The sequence below is a fragment of the Magnolia sinica genome, chromosome 2 (genome assembly GCF_029962835.1).
Source record: "Magnolia sinica isolate HGM2019 chromosome 2, MsV1, whole genome shotgun sequence".
In the NCBI taxonomy this organism is placed as follows: domain Eukaryota; kingdom Viridiplantae; phylum Streptophyta; class Magnoliopsida; order Magnoliales; family Magnoliaceae; genus Magnolia; species Magnolia sinica.
In genome coordinates, this window is record NC_080574.1 from 60,164,262 (window position 1) to 60,181,967 (window position 17,706).

Here is a 17,706-nt window from a genome sequence, read left to right on the forward strand (position 1 = left end):
TAAAATGATGGAAATAACCCCAGGGTCAAGGTATACTTAGGTTGTAACCAAAGCACGCCTTTCTCGATCCAACGAAGCACTTCTGGTGGGCCTATAACCACGAAAGGTCGGACTTAAGCTCATTGACCATGGATCTAGGTCAGGCTGAGTTTTCGTACCGACCGGCTCTTCAGATCAGCCGTGGCGGACCACACTCAATTCAACGGTCACGGAAACTCGATCAGGTCCACAAGCACTAGGATATGCCTGGGCCAACCATCCTGATCAGAGGGTGAAATTGGGTCAGAATCCAACGGTCAGATAGCTTAAAATCGTCGCGCAAGCGACACGACTCAGATTTCATAAAAAGCTTATTAAATTCCAACCGTTCTCACACTCTTCACTCCGAACTCAACCAAATCGACCCAGAACATCAGATCGACTTGATTTTCGAGGTGAAGATCAAGCCCAACTCGGTGACCGCAACAGCCTAAGATCATCGCTATCGGACTTTCGACGCGCGGTCTAGGTCCGATCCAGATCTTCCAAAAAATCCCCAGAACAACTGGATTTAGCGATGGATCCCAGATTTTAGAGTAACGTAGCGCTCACTAATCTACACGTTTAGAGCCATGCAGATACAATTTAAAGTGATTGATGCGAATTTCACAAGCAATCGAGTAAAGCACTAATTACCCCAAAACAACTACTTAAGGAAAGATAAGCACAAAAATTCCAAGGTCGTTACATCAAGACAAGCCAAACAAGCCCAATATTCGATATATTTTTATAATCCTCAAGGATCAGAGGGTAGGTCTTCCTGACCTCAGCTTCAGATTCCCAAGTAGCCTCTTCTACGCCATGATGCGTCCATAGCACCTTCACGAGAGGGATAACCTTGCTACGCAGCACCTGCTCCTTTCTATCCAGAATACGCGTCGGTTGCAGTACATAAGTGGCATCCTCACTTACCTGCACTTGCTCCCAACTGATAATATGCGAAGGATCAGGAACGTACTTCTTCAGCATAGAAACATGAAATACGTTATTTATTTATTTATTCATTTATTTTCTCTAAGAAGGTTTTAAGTCCAATCAATTGGACCATAATTTATTGTCGACTAAGCTACTTTCAACCTATCATGTTCATGTAACATCCAATCCTTCCAATAGGTTGGCTCGACCCTGAAAATAGCTTTACACAAAAATCAGCCCATCCACTCATTAGGTGGGCCTATCATATGAAAGAAATTAGTTAACCTTATTAAGGTTCTCTAATAGTACCAAGGCATGCTTTGTGTAGAAAGACTTCACCTCTGATCTTCATCAGGAGGTCCTAAAGACGGACAAAATCCTTATCCAGCTGGTTTTCGTTGCCCAAGTGGGCCAGCCCATCTGCTACTCTATTAACTTCCTTCATGACATGTTAAAAAGAGATGTTTGGGATGAACAACTTTGATGTTTCCAGGTTGCAGTTCAAGGTTAGTCGTGAATTTCAAAGGCAATGCTCTTTTATTAATAGGCCACCTAGTACTCATAAATAGGCGTATTATGGACGTAGACATTGTTTTTATTAATAGGCCACCTAGTACTCATAAACATTCATTGCAAGCATTTTTTATCTATGTGCAGGATGACCATATTGTTAAGATCAATCCTCTTATTTTCATTTACAGAAACTAGTGGATGACAAATTCACAAAAAGACAAATAGCATCAATGGCCACAGATTGCAACCTAGATTTAAATAAGGTTCGAGGTGCCGTCAACAATACTAATAGAATCCTCTAGGTCAGATTGTTGATTGGACCTGATTCTTTTTAAATGATCTTGATAATCCATTTTATTTAAATAAGCAGACCCAGATGTGCGTCAGATCTATTCAGATGTTGAGCGGGGGTCCCTGGAAGGTGGGAATCGCTGTTATGACCATGATGAAGCTGTTCATTTCCTATGGACAACATTGGAAGGCCTGGCCAATTGGAGCAGGTCGTGTTTATATCTGTATTTGCAGGGACCACACCCTTAACCTATAACCTAAACCTATTCTCAAATCCCAAAACCTATAACTACAACCCAAACCTATAACCTAAACCTATAACATAAACTCAATTCCCTAAACTTTAACCTACAACCTAACCTAAACCTATACATATAACCTAAACCTATTCTCAAATCCCAAAACCTATAACCTAAACCTTAACCTAAACCTATAACCTATAACCTGAAACTATAACCAAAACTCAATTCCCTTAACCTTAATCTATAACCTAACCTAAACCTATACTTATAACTTAAACCTATTCTCAAATCCCAAAATCTATAACTATAACCTAAACCTTAACCAAAAACCTATAACCTACCCTAAACCTAAACCTATAACCTTAACCTAAACCTAAACCTATAACCTTAACCTTAACATATAACATGAACCTATAACCTAAACCTAAACCAATAACCTAAACCTATTCTCAAATCCCTAAACCTAAACCTAAACCTAAACCTATAACCTAAACATATTCTCAAATCCCTAAACCTATAACCTATGACCTATAACCTAAACCCAAACCTAAACCTATAACCATAACCTAAACCTAAACCTTAACCTTAAACTATAACCCAAATCTAAAACCTAAAACCTAAAACCTAAACCCAAAGCTAAACCCGATCCCGAACCAGAACCCGATTTCCTAAACCTAAACCTTAAACGATTCTCAATTCCCTAAAGCTATAACCTATAACTTAAACTTAAACCTATAACCTAAACCTATATCCTTAACCTAAACCTAAAATCTAAATGTATTCTCAAATCCCTAAACATAAACATAAACCTAAATGTATAACCTAAACCTATAACCTACAACATTAACATAAACTTGCAACCTAAACCTATAACCTACAACATTAACCTAAACCTAAACTTATAACCTTAACCTATAACCTAAACCTATACTTATAACCTAAACCTATACTTATAACCTAACCTAAACTTCTAACCTTAACCTAAACCTATTCACAAATCCCAAAACCTATACTTATAACCTAAACCTCAACCTTAACTTATAACCATAACCTAAACTTATAACCTTAACCTATAACCTATAACCTAAACCTATACTTATAACCTTAACCTAAATTTCTAACCTTAACCTAAACCTATTCTCAAATCCCAAAACCTATAACCTAAACCTAAACCATAACGTAAACCTATAACCTAAACCTAAAACCTAAACCTAAACCTACACTTATAACCGATAACCTAAACCTACAACCTAAAACCCAAACGTAAACCCGATCTCGAACCCGAAGCCGATTTCCTAAACCTAAATCTTAACCTATTCTCAATTCCCTAAACCTATAGCTTATAAGCTAAACCTAAACCTTAACCTAAACCTAAACCTAAACCCTAACCTAAACCTAAACCTAAACCTATAACCTTAACCTGAACCAAAAGCTATGACCTAAAAACTTAACCTATAACCTATAACCTAAATTTATAACCTATAACCTAACCTTAACCTAAACCTAAAACCTAAACCTTAACCTATAACCTATAACCTAAAACTAAACCTAAAACCGAAATGTATTCTCAAATCCCTAAACCTAAACCAACACCTAATCCTAATTTGAACTCCCTAACCTAAACCTAAACCTAAAGTTCAAAACCCAAACCTAAACTCGACCCCGAACCCGAACCCGATTTCCTAAACCTAAACCTTAACCTATTCCAAATTACCTAAACCTATAGCATATAACCTAAACCTATAACCTAAACCTAAACCTAAAGCTAAGACATAAATGTATTCTCAAATCCCTAAACCTTAACCTACACCTAATACTAATCTCAACTCCCTAACCTAAACCTAAACCTAAACTTGAAAACCCAAACCTAATCCCGATCCCGAACCCGAACTTGATTTCCTAAACCTAAACCTTAACCTATTCTCGATTCCCTAAACCTATAGCTTATAACCTAAAACTAACCTAAACCTAAACCTAAACCCTTAACCTAAACATAAACCTAAACCTAAACCTATAACCTTAACCTAAACCAAAACCTATGACCTAAAACCTTAACCTATAACCTATAACCTAAACTTATAACCTATAACCTAACCTTAACCTAAATCTAAAACCTAAACCTTAACCTTTAACCTAAAACCTAAACCTAAACCTAAAACCTAAAACCTAAATATATTCCCAAATCCCTAAACCTAAACCTACACCTAATCCTAATCTCAACACCCTAACCTAAACTTGAAAACTCAAACTGAAACCCAATCCCGAACCCGAACCCGATTTTCCAAACCTAAACCTTAACCTATTCTCAATTCCCTAAACCTATAGCTTATAACCTAAACCTAAACCTTAACCTAAACCTAAACCTAAACCTATAACCTTAATCTAAACCAAAACCTATGACCTACAACCTAAACATATAACCTATAACCTAACCTTAACCTAAACCTAAAACCTAAACCTTAACCTATAACCTAAAACCTAAACCTAAACCTAAAACCTATATGTATTCTCAAATCCCTAAACCTAAACCTACACCTAATCCTAATCTCAACTCCCTAACCTCAACTTGAAAAGTCAAACCTAAACCCGATCCCGAACCGAACCCAATTTCCTAAACCTAAACCTTAACCTATTCTCAATTCCCTAAACCTATAGCTTACAACCTAAACCAAAACTTTAACCTAAACCTAAAACTAAACCTTAACCTAAACCTAAACCAAAACCTATAACCTATAACCTAAACCTAAACCTAAAACCTAAATGTATTCTCAAATTCCTAAACTTAAACCTACACCTAATCCTAATCTCAACTCCCTAACCTAAACCTAAACCTAAACTTGAAAACCCAAACCTAAACCCGATGCCGAACCCGAACCCGATTTCCTAAACCTAAAGCTTAACCTATTCTCAATTCCCTAAACCTATAGCTTACAACCTAAACCTAAACGTAAACCTTAACCTAAACCTAAACCTAAACCTAAACCCTTAACCTAAAACTTAACCTAATCCCAAACTTAAACCTATAACCTTAACTTAAACCAAAACCTATGAACTAAAACCTTAACCCATAACCTATAACCTAAACTTATAACCTACAACATAACCTTAACCTAAACCAAAAACCTAAACCTTAACCTATAACCTAAATCCTAAACCTAAACATAAAACCTAAATGTATTCTCATAATCCTAAACCTAAACCTGAACCTAATTCTAATCTCAACTCCGTAACCTAAACCGAAAACTAAACTTGAAAACCCAACCTAAACCCGATCTCGAACACGAACCCGATTTCCTAAACCTAAACCTTAACCTATTCTCAATTCCCTTAACCTATAGCTTATAACCTATACCTAAACCTTAACCTAAACCTAAACCTAAGCCTATAACCTTAACCTAAACCAAAACCTATGACCTAAAACCTTAACCTCTAACCAATAACATAAACTTTTAACCTATAACCTAACCTTAACCAATACCTAAAACCTAAACCTTAACCTATAACTTAAAACCTAAACCTAAATATAAAACCTAAATGTGTTCTCAAATCCCTAAACCTAAACCTAAACCTAATCCTAATCCCAACTCCCTAACCTAAACCTAAACCTAAACTTGAAAACCTAAACTTAAACCTGATCTCGAACCCAAACCGGATTTCCTAAACCTAAACCTTAACATATTCTCAATTCCCTAAACCTATAGCTTATAACCTAAACCTAAACCTTAACCTAAACCTAAACCTAAACCTATAACTTATAACCTATAACCTAAACCTAAACCTAAAGCCTAAATGTATTCCCCAATCCCTAAAGCTAAACCTACACCTATTCCTAATCTCAACTCCCTAAACCAAATCCTAATCTCAACTTCCTAACCTAAACCTAAACTTGAAAACCCAAACCTAATCCCGATCCCGAACCCGAACCCGATTTCCTAAACCTAAACCTTAACCTATTCTTAATTCCCTAAACCTATAGCTCATAACCTAAACCTAAACCTAAACCTAAACCTAAACCTTAACCTAAACCTAAACCCAAACCTATAACCTCAACCTAAACCAAAACCTATGACCTAAAACCTTAACCTATAACCTATAACCTAAACTTATAACCTATAACCTACCCTTAACCTAAACCTAAAACCTAAACAATAACCTATAACTTAAAACCTAAACCAAAACCTAAACCTAAACGTATTTTCAAATCCCTAAACCTAAGCCAACACCTAATCCTAATCTCAACTCCCTAACCTAAACATAAATCTAAACTTGAAAACCCAAACCTAAACCCATTCCGAACCCGAACCCGATTTCCTAAACCTAAACCTTAACCTATTATCAATTCCCTAAACCTATAGCTTATAACCTAGACCTAAACCTTAACCTAAACCTAAGCCTAAACATTAACCTAAACCTAAACCTAAACTTATAACCTATAACCTAAGCCTAAACCTAAAACCTAAATGTATTTTAAAATCCGTAAACCTAAACCTACACCTAATCCTAACTCAACTCCCTAACCTAAACCTAAACCTACAATTGAAAACCCAAACCTAAACCTGATCCCGAACCCGAACTCGAATTCCAAAACCAAAACCGTAACCTATTCACAATTCCCTAAACCTATCGCTTATTACCTAAACCTTAACCTAAACCTAAACCTAAACCTTAACCTAAATCTATAACCTTAATCTAAACGAAAACCTATGACCTAAAACCTTAACATATAACCTATAACCTAAACTTATAACCTATAACCTAACCTTAACCTAAACCTAAACCCTAAACCGTAACCTATAACCTAAAACCTAAACCTAAACATAAAACCTAAATGTATTCTCAAATCCCTAAACCTAAACCTAAACCTAATCCTAATCCCAACTCCCTGACCTAAACCTAAACCTAAACTTAAAAACCCAAACCTAAACCTGATCCCGAACCCGAACCGGATTTCCTAAACCTAAACCTTAACCTATTCTCAATTCCCTAAACCTATAGCTTATAACCTAAACCTAAACCTTAACCTAAACCTAAACCTAAACCTATAACCTATAACCTAAACCTAAACCTAAAACTTAAATGTATTCCCCAATCCCTAAAGCTAAACCTACCCCTAATCCTAATCTCAACTCCCTAAACCTAATCCTAATCTCAACTTCCTAACCTAAACGTAAACTTGAAAACCCAAACCTAATCTCGATCCAGAACCCGAACCCGATTTCCTAAACCTAAACCTTAACCTATTCTCAATTCCCTAAACCTATAGCTCATAACCTAAACCTAAACCTAAACCTTAACCTAAACCTAAACCCAAACCTATAACCTCAACCTAAACCAAAACCTATGACCTAAAACCTTAACCTATAACCTATAACCTAAACTTATAACCTATAACCTACCCCTAACCTAAACCTATAACCTAAACCATAACTTATAACTTAAAACCTAAACCAAAACCTAAAACCTAAACGTATTCTTAAATCCCTAAACCTAAGCCAACACCTAATCCTAATCTCAACTCCCTAACCTAAACCTAAACCTAAACTTGAAAACCTAAACCTAAACCCATTCCGAACCCGAACCCGATTTCCTAAACCTAAACCTTAACCTATTATCAATTCCCTAAACCTATAGCTTATAACCTAGACCTAAACCTTAACCTAAACCTAAGCCTAAACATTAACCTAAACCTAAACCTAAACTTATAACCTATAACCTAAGCCTAAACCTAAAACTTAAATGTATTTTAAAATCCGTAAACCTAAACCTACACCTAATCCTAACTCAACTCCCTAACATAAACTTAAACCTACAATTGAAAACCCAAACCTAAACCCGATCCCGAACCCGAACTCGAATTCCTAAACCAAAACCTTAACCTATTCACAATTCCCTAAACCTATCGCTTATTACCTAAACCTTAACCTAAACCTAAACCTAAACCTAAACCTTAACCTAAATCTATAACCTTAATCTAAACGAAAACCTATGACCTAAAACCTTAACCTATAACCTATAACCTAAACTTATAACCTATAACCTAACCTTAACCTAAACCTAAAACCTAAACCGTAACCTATAACCTAAAACCTAAACCTAAACATAAAACCTAAATGTATTCTCAAATCCCTAAACCTAAACCTACACCTAATCCTAATCTCAACTCCCTAACCTAAACCTAAACCTAAACTTGAAAACCCAAACCTAAACCCGATCTCGAACCTGGACCCGATTTCCTAAACCCAAACCATAACCTATTCTCACTTCCCTAAACCTATAGCTTATAACCTAAACCTAAACCTTAACCTAAACCTAAAACCTAAATGTATTCTCAAATCCCTAAACCTAAACCTACTCTTAATCCTAATCTCAACTCCCTAAGCTAAATCGAAACCTAAGATTTAAAACCCAAACCTAAACCCGATCCCGAACCCGAACCCAATTTCCTAAACATAAACCTTAACCTATTCTCAATTCCCTAAGCCTGTAGCTTATAACCTAAACCTAAACCTAAACCTTAACCTTAACCTAAACCTAAACCTATAACCTTAACCTAAACCAAAACCTATGACCTAAAACCTTAAGCTATAACCTATAACCTAAACTTATAACCTATAACCTAAAACCTAAAACCTAAGCCTAAAGCAAAACCAAAATGTATTCTCAAATCCATGAACCTAAACCTACACCTAATCCTAATCTCAACTCCCTAACCTAAACTTAAACCTGAACATGAAAACCTAAACCTAAACCCAATCCTGAACCCGAACCCGATTTCCTAAACCTAAACCATAACCCATTCCCAATTCCCTAAACCTATAGCTTATAACCTAAACCTAAACCTTAACCTAAACCTAAACCTAAACCGGTAACCTATAACCTAAACCTAAACCTAAAACCTAAATGTCTTCTCAAATACCTAAACCTAAACCTTCACCTAATCCTAATCTTAACTCCCTAAACTAAACCTAAATGAAAAATTGAAAACCCAAACCTAAACCCAATCCCGAACCCGAACCCGATTTCCTAAACCTAAACCTTAACCTATTCTCAATTCCGTAAACCTATAGCTTATAACCTAAACCTAAACCTAAACCTTAACCTAAACCTTAACCTAAACCTAAACCTTAACCTAAACCTAAAGCTAAACCTCTAACCTTAACCTAAACCAAAACCTATGACCTAAAACTTTAACCAATAACCCATAACCTAAACTTATAACCTATAACCTAACCTTAACCTAAACCTAAAACCTAAACCTTAACCTATAACCTAAAACCTAAAACTTAAATGTATTCTCAAATCCCTAAAGCTAAACCTTCACCTAATCCTAATCTCAACTCCCTAACCTAACCCTAAACTTAAACTTGAAAACCCAAACCTAAACCCGATCCTGAACCCGTACCCAATTTCCCAAACCTAAACCTTAACCTATTATCAATTCCCTAAACTTATAACTTATAACCTAAACCTAAACCTTAACTTAAACCTAAACCTAAACCTTAACCTAAACCTAAACCTAAACCTAAAACCAAAATGTATTCTCAAATCCCTAAACCTAAACCTACACCTAATCCTAATCTCAACTCCCTAACCTAAACCTAAACCTAAAATTGAAAACCTAAACCTAAACCCGATCCTGAACCTGAACTCGATTTCTTAAACCTAAACCTTAACCTATTCTCATTTCCCTAAACCTATAGCTTATAACCCAAACCTAAACCTATACCTTAACCTAAACCTAAACCTAATCCTTAACCTAAACCTATAACTGTAAGTGTTATGGTCTCATGCTCTTTTGAATGCTAAATTTTGTTATTCTCAATAAGGACGTTCTAGAAATAAGGTTGTCTTGTCATAAACCCTTGGTTTTTATGGTGTAAGGTTGTCCTTAGAACTGAATTCGTATCAATCTCTCAATTCTTGTTTATTGAGATTGCTTTTATTTCAGCATTGTGAATTGATTTATTTTATTTGGTTATCATATTCGTTTATTCCACTGTTAAAGTTTTATTTTGGCATTGTCCTATTCAACCCCCCCTCCCCTCTAGGACGTATAGCTAGGCCATTTCAAGTGGAATCAGAGCCTAATAACTCGCTCTTATTGCTTTTTATTTGGATTTATTTCTTGAGCTAATGATCTAAGCTATTTAAAAGATGTCAAATTTTGATAGCCTATCAGTCACTAGTCGTCCACCTTTTGATGGCTCCAACTATGCCTATTGGAAAGCCAAGATGAGGATCTTCCTCAAATCAATGGGTGAGAGTGTGTGGCAAGCCACAGTGACTGAATGGAACCCACCTACCACTGAAGCAACTGGTATCGATGGTTCAAAATCAATGAGAGTAACACCGTATTTCTCATGGGCCACTCTTCAGAAAAGTGAGAGTAGTGCCAATGCAAAAGCACTAAACGCAATCACTTGCGCACTATCATCGGATGAATTCAAAAGAATTATATCCAGCGATACTGCAAAGCAAGCTTAGGATATATTAGAAATGACACACAAGGGTACATCAATTGTCAAAAAATCTAAAGTCCAACTCCTCACAACCAAATTTGAAGAAATTCATATGGAGGAAAATGAAATGTTTATGGACTTTTACATAAGATTAAATGACATTGTAAACTCAATGTGGGGTCTTAGTGATAAAATCCCAGAAAGTAAAGTGTGCACAAAGATACAACGCTCACTTCCTGAACGGTTCAACTCTAAGGTAACCAAGATCTAGGAACTTCGTGATACGGACAATATGAGGGTAAAAGAACTAGTTGGTTCTTTACAAACCTATGAGTTAAACTTTAAATCTCCTAAAGGTAAATCTATCGCTCTTAAATCGTCTAAAGAAAATTCTGATTTAGAAAATTCTGAAGATGATATGGTTCTTTTAATGAAAAAGTTTTACAAGATTTTTGAGAGTAAAAAGAGGGTTGATTTTTAAAAATCAAATGATAAGAAAAGATCAAAACGTAAATCTAAAACTTGGAAGTCTTTGAAAGATAGTCAATGTTACAATTGCCAAGAATATGGGCATTTAGCAGACAAATGTCCCAAAAAGGACAAACCCAAAAAGAAGGGTATGTTGGCTACTTGGGATGAATCATCTGATTCTGAAGCTTCTTCTGAATCAGAAGATTCTAAAACCGAGTCGGGCAGTGAAGTTAAAGCCCTTATGACTCTAGCTAAATTCACTTTTTTAGATCATGATGATTCAACTAGCAAAGAAAATCTGAATAGTGATTATGAAAATGAAGATGATCTTCAAGATGCTTACAATGCTTTATACAAGGAAAGTTGTAAAATTGTTGTCAAACTTAAACTTCAAAAAGAAAAGTTTTTTAAACTCAAAGAATATTTTGAATCTCTTATTTTAGAAAAATCCAAAATTTTAGATTTTTTTGAAAAATCAATTTGAAAAATCAAAATGCGATTTAGAATTCAAAACCTCCCTAATTGAAAATCTGAAATCTGAAAATTAGAAACTTAAAAATGAAGTATCTTCTCTTCTGAGTTTAAAGGATACATGGAGGTATGCCCAAGGATATCCAAAGTTAGAAAAACTTTTATGCGGATCTAGAAAATGTGGCGACAGATCCGGGTTGGGCTACAATAAAAATGTTCCTCCTAAACAAAAGTATACTCCTCCTAAGTTTGTGAAAGGAGAGTCCTCTAACTCAAAAGGGAAAAATACTAGTCAAGATTTTTTTAAAAATATAAAAGCTTTTCAAAAACCTAAAAGCAGCTATGTCAACTTCAAAAATCAGAACAGAAACCCACTAGCTGAAAAAATAGTTGATATGCTTAAGGAGCTCTTAAAATCTAACTCAGTGGGTCATTCTTACAATTACAAAAATAAAAAGACCAACTATACTCCTAAACCCAAAATAGTTATGAAATGGGTTCCTAAGGTTACCTGCTTGGTTGCCCACACTGCTTTCAAAGCAACAAGTCATTCGAAGTGGTACCTTGAAAGCGGGTGCTCCAGGCATATGATAGGCGACAAGGCTTTATTCACTGATCTTAAAGAAATGACTGATGGGTTAGTTACTTTTGGTGATGGATGCAATTGCAAGATAATTGGCCAAGGTATGGTTCAACTCTATAATCTTTCCTTATTTAAGAACGTTTTATATGTTGAGGGGCTAAAACACAATCTGTTAAGCATATCCCAAATATGCGATAACAACCATAATGTGAAATTTTCCAATCAAGGTTGTGAAATCATAAACAAAATGGGTTCTGTAATATTAACTGGTCGCAGAACTTCTGAAACTGCTATATTGTAAGCGATGGTAGCTCATCTAATCAACAGTGCTACATGGTCCATACCGATGAGACAAAATTATGGCATAAACACCTTCGACATGTACACTACCGGAATTTATACAGATTGAGCAAAGGAGAACTAATAAGAGGTCTACCTAAATTATAAAAAGCAGACAAAATATGCGGTGAATGCCAGTATGGCAAGCAAATAAGGAGCTCTCACAAAAAGGTGAACTTTAATGCTACATTAAGATCACTCCTGCTACTCCACATGGATCTTATAGGACCTAAAAGGACGGAGAGTCGAGGTAGCAAAAAATACATCTTGGTAATTGTGGATGATTTTACTAGATTCACTTGGGTAGCTTTCTTAAGAGATAAATCAGAAACCCTTGATGAAGTGAAAAGGATTATTAAACAGATCCAGGCTGAAAGTCTCAAGTCTATAAGATCCGTAGTGATCATGGATCTGAGTTCGAGAATAGCAGTTTTGAAAAGTTCTGTAGCAATCAGGGAATATCGCATGAATTCTCTGGTCCCAAAACACCACAACAAAATGGAATTGTGGAGTTGAAAAATAGAGTGCTTCAAGAAATAGGAAATGTAATGTTAAATAGTATGAAGCTCCCTGGAAATCTTTGGGCTAAAGCAGTGAATACCGCCTGCTATATTATTAACCGGGTTTATACTTGTAAATCTAATAATAAAACAGCTTACAAACTTTGGTTTGATAAGAAGCCTACTGTCAAATACTTTCGAGTTTTTGGTAGCAAGTGCTATATTTTACGTGATTATGAAAATTTAGGAAAGTTTGACACTAAGAGTGATGAAGGGATCTTTTTAGGATACTCTTTAAACAGTCATGCATATCGTGTATTGAACAACAGGACCAGTGTGATTCAAGAGTCCATTAATGTGGTTAGTGATGATCAATTGAATACACTTGCCCCAAGTTCAGATAGTGATGAAGTTCTTTTAATGGACAAACCAGATACTTCATCAAATCAAGAAAACTCTGAACTGAGGACTGTCAAAGATCATCCAACCACTCAAATTCTTGGAAACCCTCTCACTGGTGTGCGCACTCGTAGACAATTAGAAGACATGTAATTACATGTGCTTTACTTCCCAGATAGAACCAGTGAACGTAAAAGAAGTGCTTTCTGACGAAAACTGGATAGTAGCTATGCAGGAAGAACTTAATCAATTTGTTTAAAATGATGTCTGGTATCTTGTTCCTCGACCTAAAGATAAACATATTATCGGAACTAAATGGATTTTCAAAAATAAGTCTGATGAACTTGGTAACATTATTCGAAACAAGGCAAGACTGGTTGCACAAGGGTACACTCAAATAGAAGGCATTGATTACGATGAAACTTTTGCCCCAGTTGCTCGCCTTGAATCAATCAGACTTTTTATATCCATTGCATGTTTTAGAAAGTTTAAAATTTATCAAATGGATGTAAAGAGTACTTTTTTAAATGGCGATTTACATGAAGAAGCATATGTTAAACAACCTACAGGGTTTGAAGACTCTAAGTTTACTGATCATGTATACCATCTTAAAAAAGCTCTATATGGTTTAAAATAAGCTCCTAGAGCATGGTACGAAAAATTGACTAAGTTTTTACTAAGTCATAATTTTCAAATGGGCAGTGTCGATAAGACGCTTTTTGTTAAGAAAAACAATAATGATGTTTTAATGGTTCAGATCTATTTTGATGATATTATTTATGGTCAACTTGTACTAACATGACTATTAAGTTTGCAGATTTAATGAAATTTAAGTTCGAGATGAGCATGGTTGGGGAATTACATTATTTCCTAGGGTTGCAAGTAAAACAACAACCTGATAGAATTTTTATTTCTCAAACCAAGTATGTTTTGAACTTGATTAAAAGGTTCAGATTTGAGAATGGTAAGAATTTTGATACTCTCATGAATACATCTTTAAGAATCTCAAAAGACTCTATAGGTAAAGATGTAGATCCTAAATTGTATCGTAGCATGATTGGTAGTTTACTTTATTTAACTACTAGTAGACCTGATATAGATTTCAGTGTTGGTATTTGTGCAAGATATCAGTCTAATCCTAAAGAATCTCATTTAATTTCTGTTAAGAGGATTATTAAATATGTTGCAAGTTCTGTGCATTTGGGTCTTTAGTATCCATATGATACTAGTGTCCAGTTGGCTGGGTATTCAAATGTTGATTGGGCTGGTAATATTAATGATAGAAAATCAACCAGTGATGGTTGTTTTTATATTGGATATTGCTTGATTTCTTGGTTTAGCAAGAAGCAAAGTTCTATATCGCTCTCAACTACTGAGGCTGAATATATTGCAGCTGAAAATGCATGTAATCAGCTTATTTGGATGAAACGTATGTTAAGCGATTATGGAATTACACAGGACTCAATGGTTTTATATTGCGATAATTCCAGTGCAATAAATATTTCTAAAACCCAAATCCAACATTCACGTACTAAGCACATTGACATTAAGTATCATTACATTCGTGAATTAGTGGAAGAAAAAATAATATCTTTGGAATATATTCCTACCGAGACTCAACTTGCGGATATTTTCACTAAATCGCTTGACAAAATTAGGTTTAATAAATTAAAGTTTGTTCTTGGTATGTGTAATTTAAATTTAATATTCTTGTATTATTGTATCATATTATATATATGTTTATTTATCTTTTTGGTTGGGATTTTAAATTGGTTGTAAAATGCAATTTTTGGTCGGTACTCGACCAGTTGTGAGTATACACGACCAGTCTTGGTACGACCAGTCGTGGAACTCATGAAATCTCTTTCAATTGGGGAAAAGCTTCTTCTTCTTCATTTCCATTTCACTCTCCAACGAGCCTAAGCCTGACCAGTCAAACCCACCATCATTTTCCTTCAAGGTTAGTGGTTCTTTTGCATTTTTCTTATAGAATCTTGCTTATTATATCTCATTTTTCACTCTTATGCACTTTATTTAGTCTTTCAGTGCAAGATTAGGGTTCTTCTTTTTAAAAATCTGATTTATCAAAACCCATTCCATATTTTTTAAATCTAGTTATTTCCTTGTATTTGGTATTACTAATGGATCCCAGAGGGAAAAAGAAATCTTCTCGTGGTCCATCTTCTTCTAGATCAACTCCTTTCACACGACGCCATCTTTGGTCTCTCGAAAATGATCCATCCGATGTACGGGATTTGCGTACGCGTAATGTCATCGTTAAACGTCCAGTTGATCTTATCCACATTGCTCAATTTGGTATCCTACTTCTACTCGAATCTGTAGGTTGGGATAACATCTTACATTGGGGTGGGCCTACATAGCAGTCTATTGTTCAATCCATGTTAGCATGCATCTTTGATTTTTCATATGAGAATTTAACGTTTAAAATTAATACTAGAGAAGGTCTATTTGAAGTAGATCGATATTTAATAGCTGGTCTCATGGAAATCCATGTTAATGATGAGGGTATTCTGATTCATACATTATCTAAAAAACCGTCTGAATCAGAAAAACAGATGCTCACTAGAGATTTATGCAATATGGAAGTGCAATGGACCCATAAAGGAAATGCGCTTCCCTTAAGGTATTTGTTACCTAGATATAAGGTTCTTCATAGAATCTTTATCTCAAATCTGTATCCGCAGTTTGGCAACAAAACAGAACTAATTGCCTTTATGGTTCGTGTTTTGCATTGTGTCATTATTGGTGTAAAGATCTGTCTACCTTCTTTAATTTGTCATTCCATCATTCAGTTTCGAATCCATTCTGGTCATAGTGATCTTCCATTTACCTATCTTATAACTATTTTAGCTACTCACATCCTTGTGGCTATGCCTGTTGGAGAGGCCCCTATTCATCATCTTATTTTTAACAATACAAATATTAACAAGATGAAATTGGGATTGGCTCCTGGCCAAGTGGATGTTGGTGGTAGTGGTACTGAAGCTGGAAATGAAGCGAAAGATGCTGGCAATCTTCCTGATGATGTTGATATGAATGATATTTTCGATGAACTTGATTTAGATTCTAGAAACGATCCTGATTATGAGCCATCTGAGTTTGATGCTCATCTTCGTGCTCTAGAGGAGAAGGTAGAGAATATGAATGTTGCCCATGATCTTCAGTTTAAATATATGTGCAAGTATCTTAGGCGCTTGAACAAGGGGATGCATAAACTTGATCCTATCATTCCTGCTCCATCTTCAGGATCTGATTGAGTGATTTTATTTCTTAGTCTGTATTAACTTTCATACTTATGTTGGATTGTGCTCTTTAGTTGGTTTACTGACTTTTTAGTTAAACTGGTAAATGGATTGTGAACTTTTACTTGCTTATATATTGTCGATTAAATCCATCTTATACTCCATCTTTTAATCCTTTACATTGTTTCTTCCTTTGTCGTTTTGTGATAAAAAAGGGGGAGAAGGCTTTTGGAAGCTCTTTTGAAAGCTTTTCGTTTGATTGCTTATGGATATGAGTAGTACTATAATATGTGTAGCAATCATTATATTTTTCATATTTTTCATATGTGTGCTGCTACTCAGGGGGAGTAAGTGTAGATGAATGTTGTGTGCTTGCTAGTTTATGACAACTGGTGCATGATTTTTTATTATCCATGTGGTGCTTCTCTTATTTTTATATGAGTGTGTTTTATCACAAATTTGACAAAGGGGGAGATTGTAAGTGCTATGGTCCATGCTCCTTTGATTGTCAAATTTTGTTGTGCTAAAACCTTTATCTGTGTCTTGTGTTTGTATGTTGATATATATATGATCAAGACACTACATCACAATGGTTCAAGACATGTACGGTGCTCTGCTTCAAGAAATGTAAAGTCATGTACTTTAAACATCAATGTTCAGAGCTACATCGATAAGAAGAGTATATTTTAAGACATAAGCACATTTCAAGACGCAAGTACATTTCAAGACTCAAGTATAACTCAAGATGAAGTTTAAGTTCAAGCTTTCGAAGATCTCAAGATCAAGCTACATCAAGATAAAGATCTCAAGCTTCATAAGGTTCAAAGGTCAACCTACATCTGAAAGGATGAAGTTTAATGTTCATACTTCATGTCCCAGGTATGATAGACCTTAGATTAACCTTAGGGTAGGTCATTTTATATACATAATTCAAAATGAACCTATTTATATGAATTGGTCTGTTCTAAGACTAGTCCTGTACCTTGTTTGACTAGTCCTAGCACTGGTTTGACCAGTCCAGATATTCCTCGACCAGTCCTAAGTTGTTGAAGATTTTCAGAATTCTTTTTGGTTACTCTACGACCAGTCCTGGAGACTGTTCGATGGGTCGTAAGGAGGTCACAACTCGACCTTCAACCAGTCCTAGAACTACGACTCAAACTCCAACAACCAAGCCTGGTTGTCTACGACCAGTCCTGGGTCAGCTATGATCGGTCGTAG

General features: G+C 35.4%; 1 protein-coding gene across 1 annotated transcript in view; it reads left to right on the forward strand.

Moving 5' to 3' along the window:
• The window catches only part of LOC131225614 (LRR receptor-like serine/threonine-protein kinase ERL1), a 45,588-nt gene that overhangs the window by 14,855 nt on the left and 13,027 nt on the right, over positions 1-17,706 (forward strand). The window contains exon 6 of the mRNA XM_058221174.1: positions 1,448-1,460. Within this exon, the coding sequence (XP_058077157.1) occupies positions 1,448-1,460 (13 nt within the window). The remainder of the gene's footprint in view (positions 1-1,447; positions 1,461-17,706) is intronic.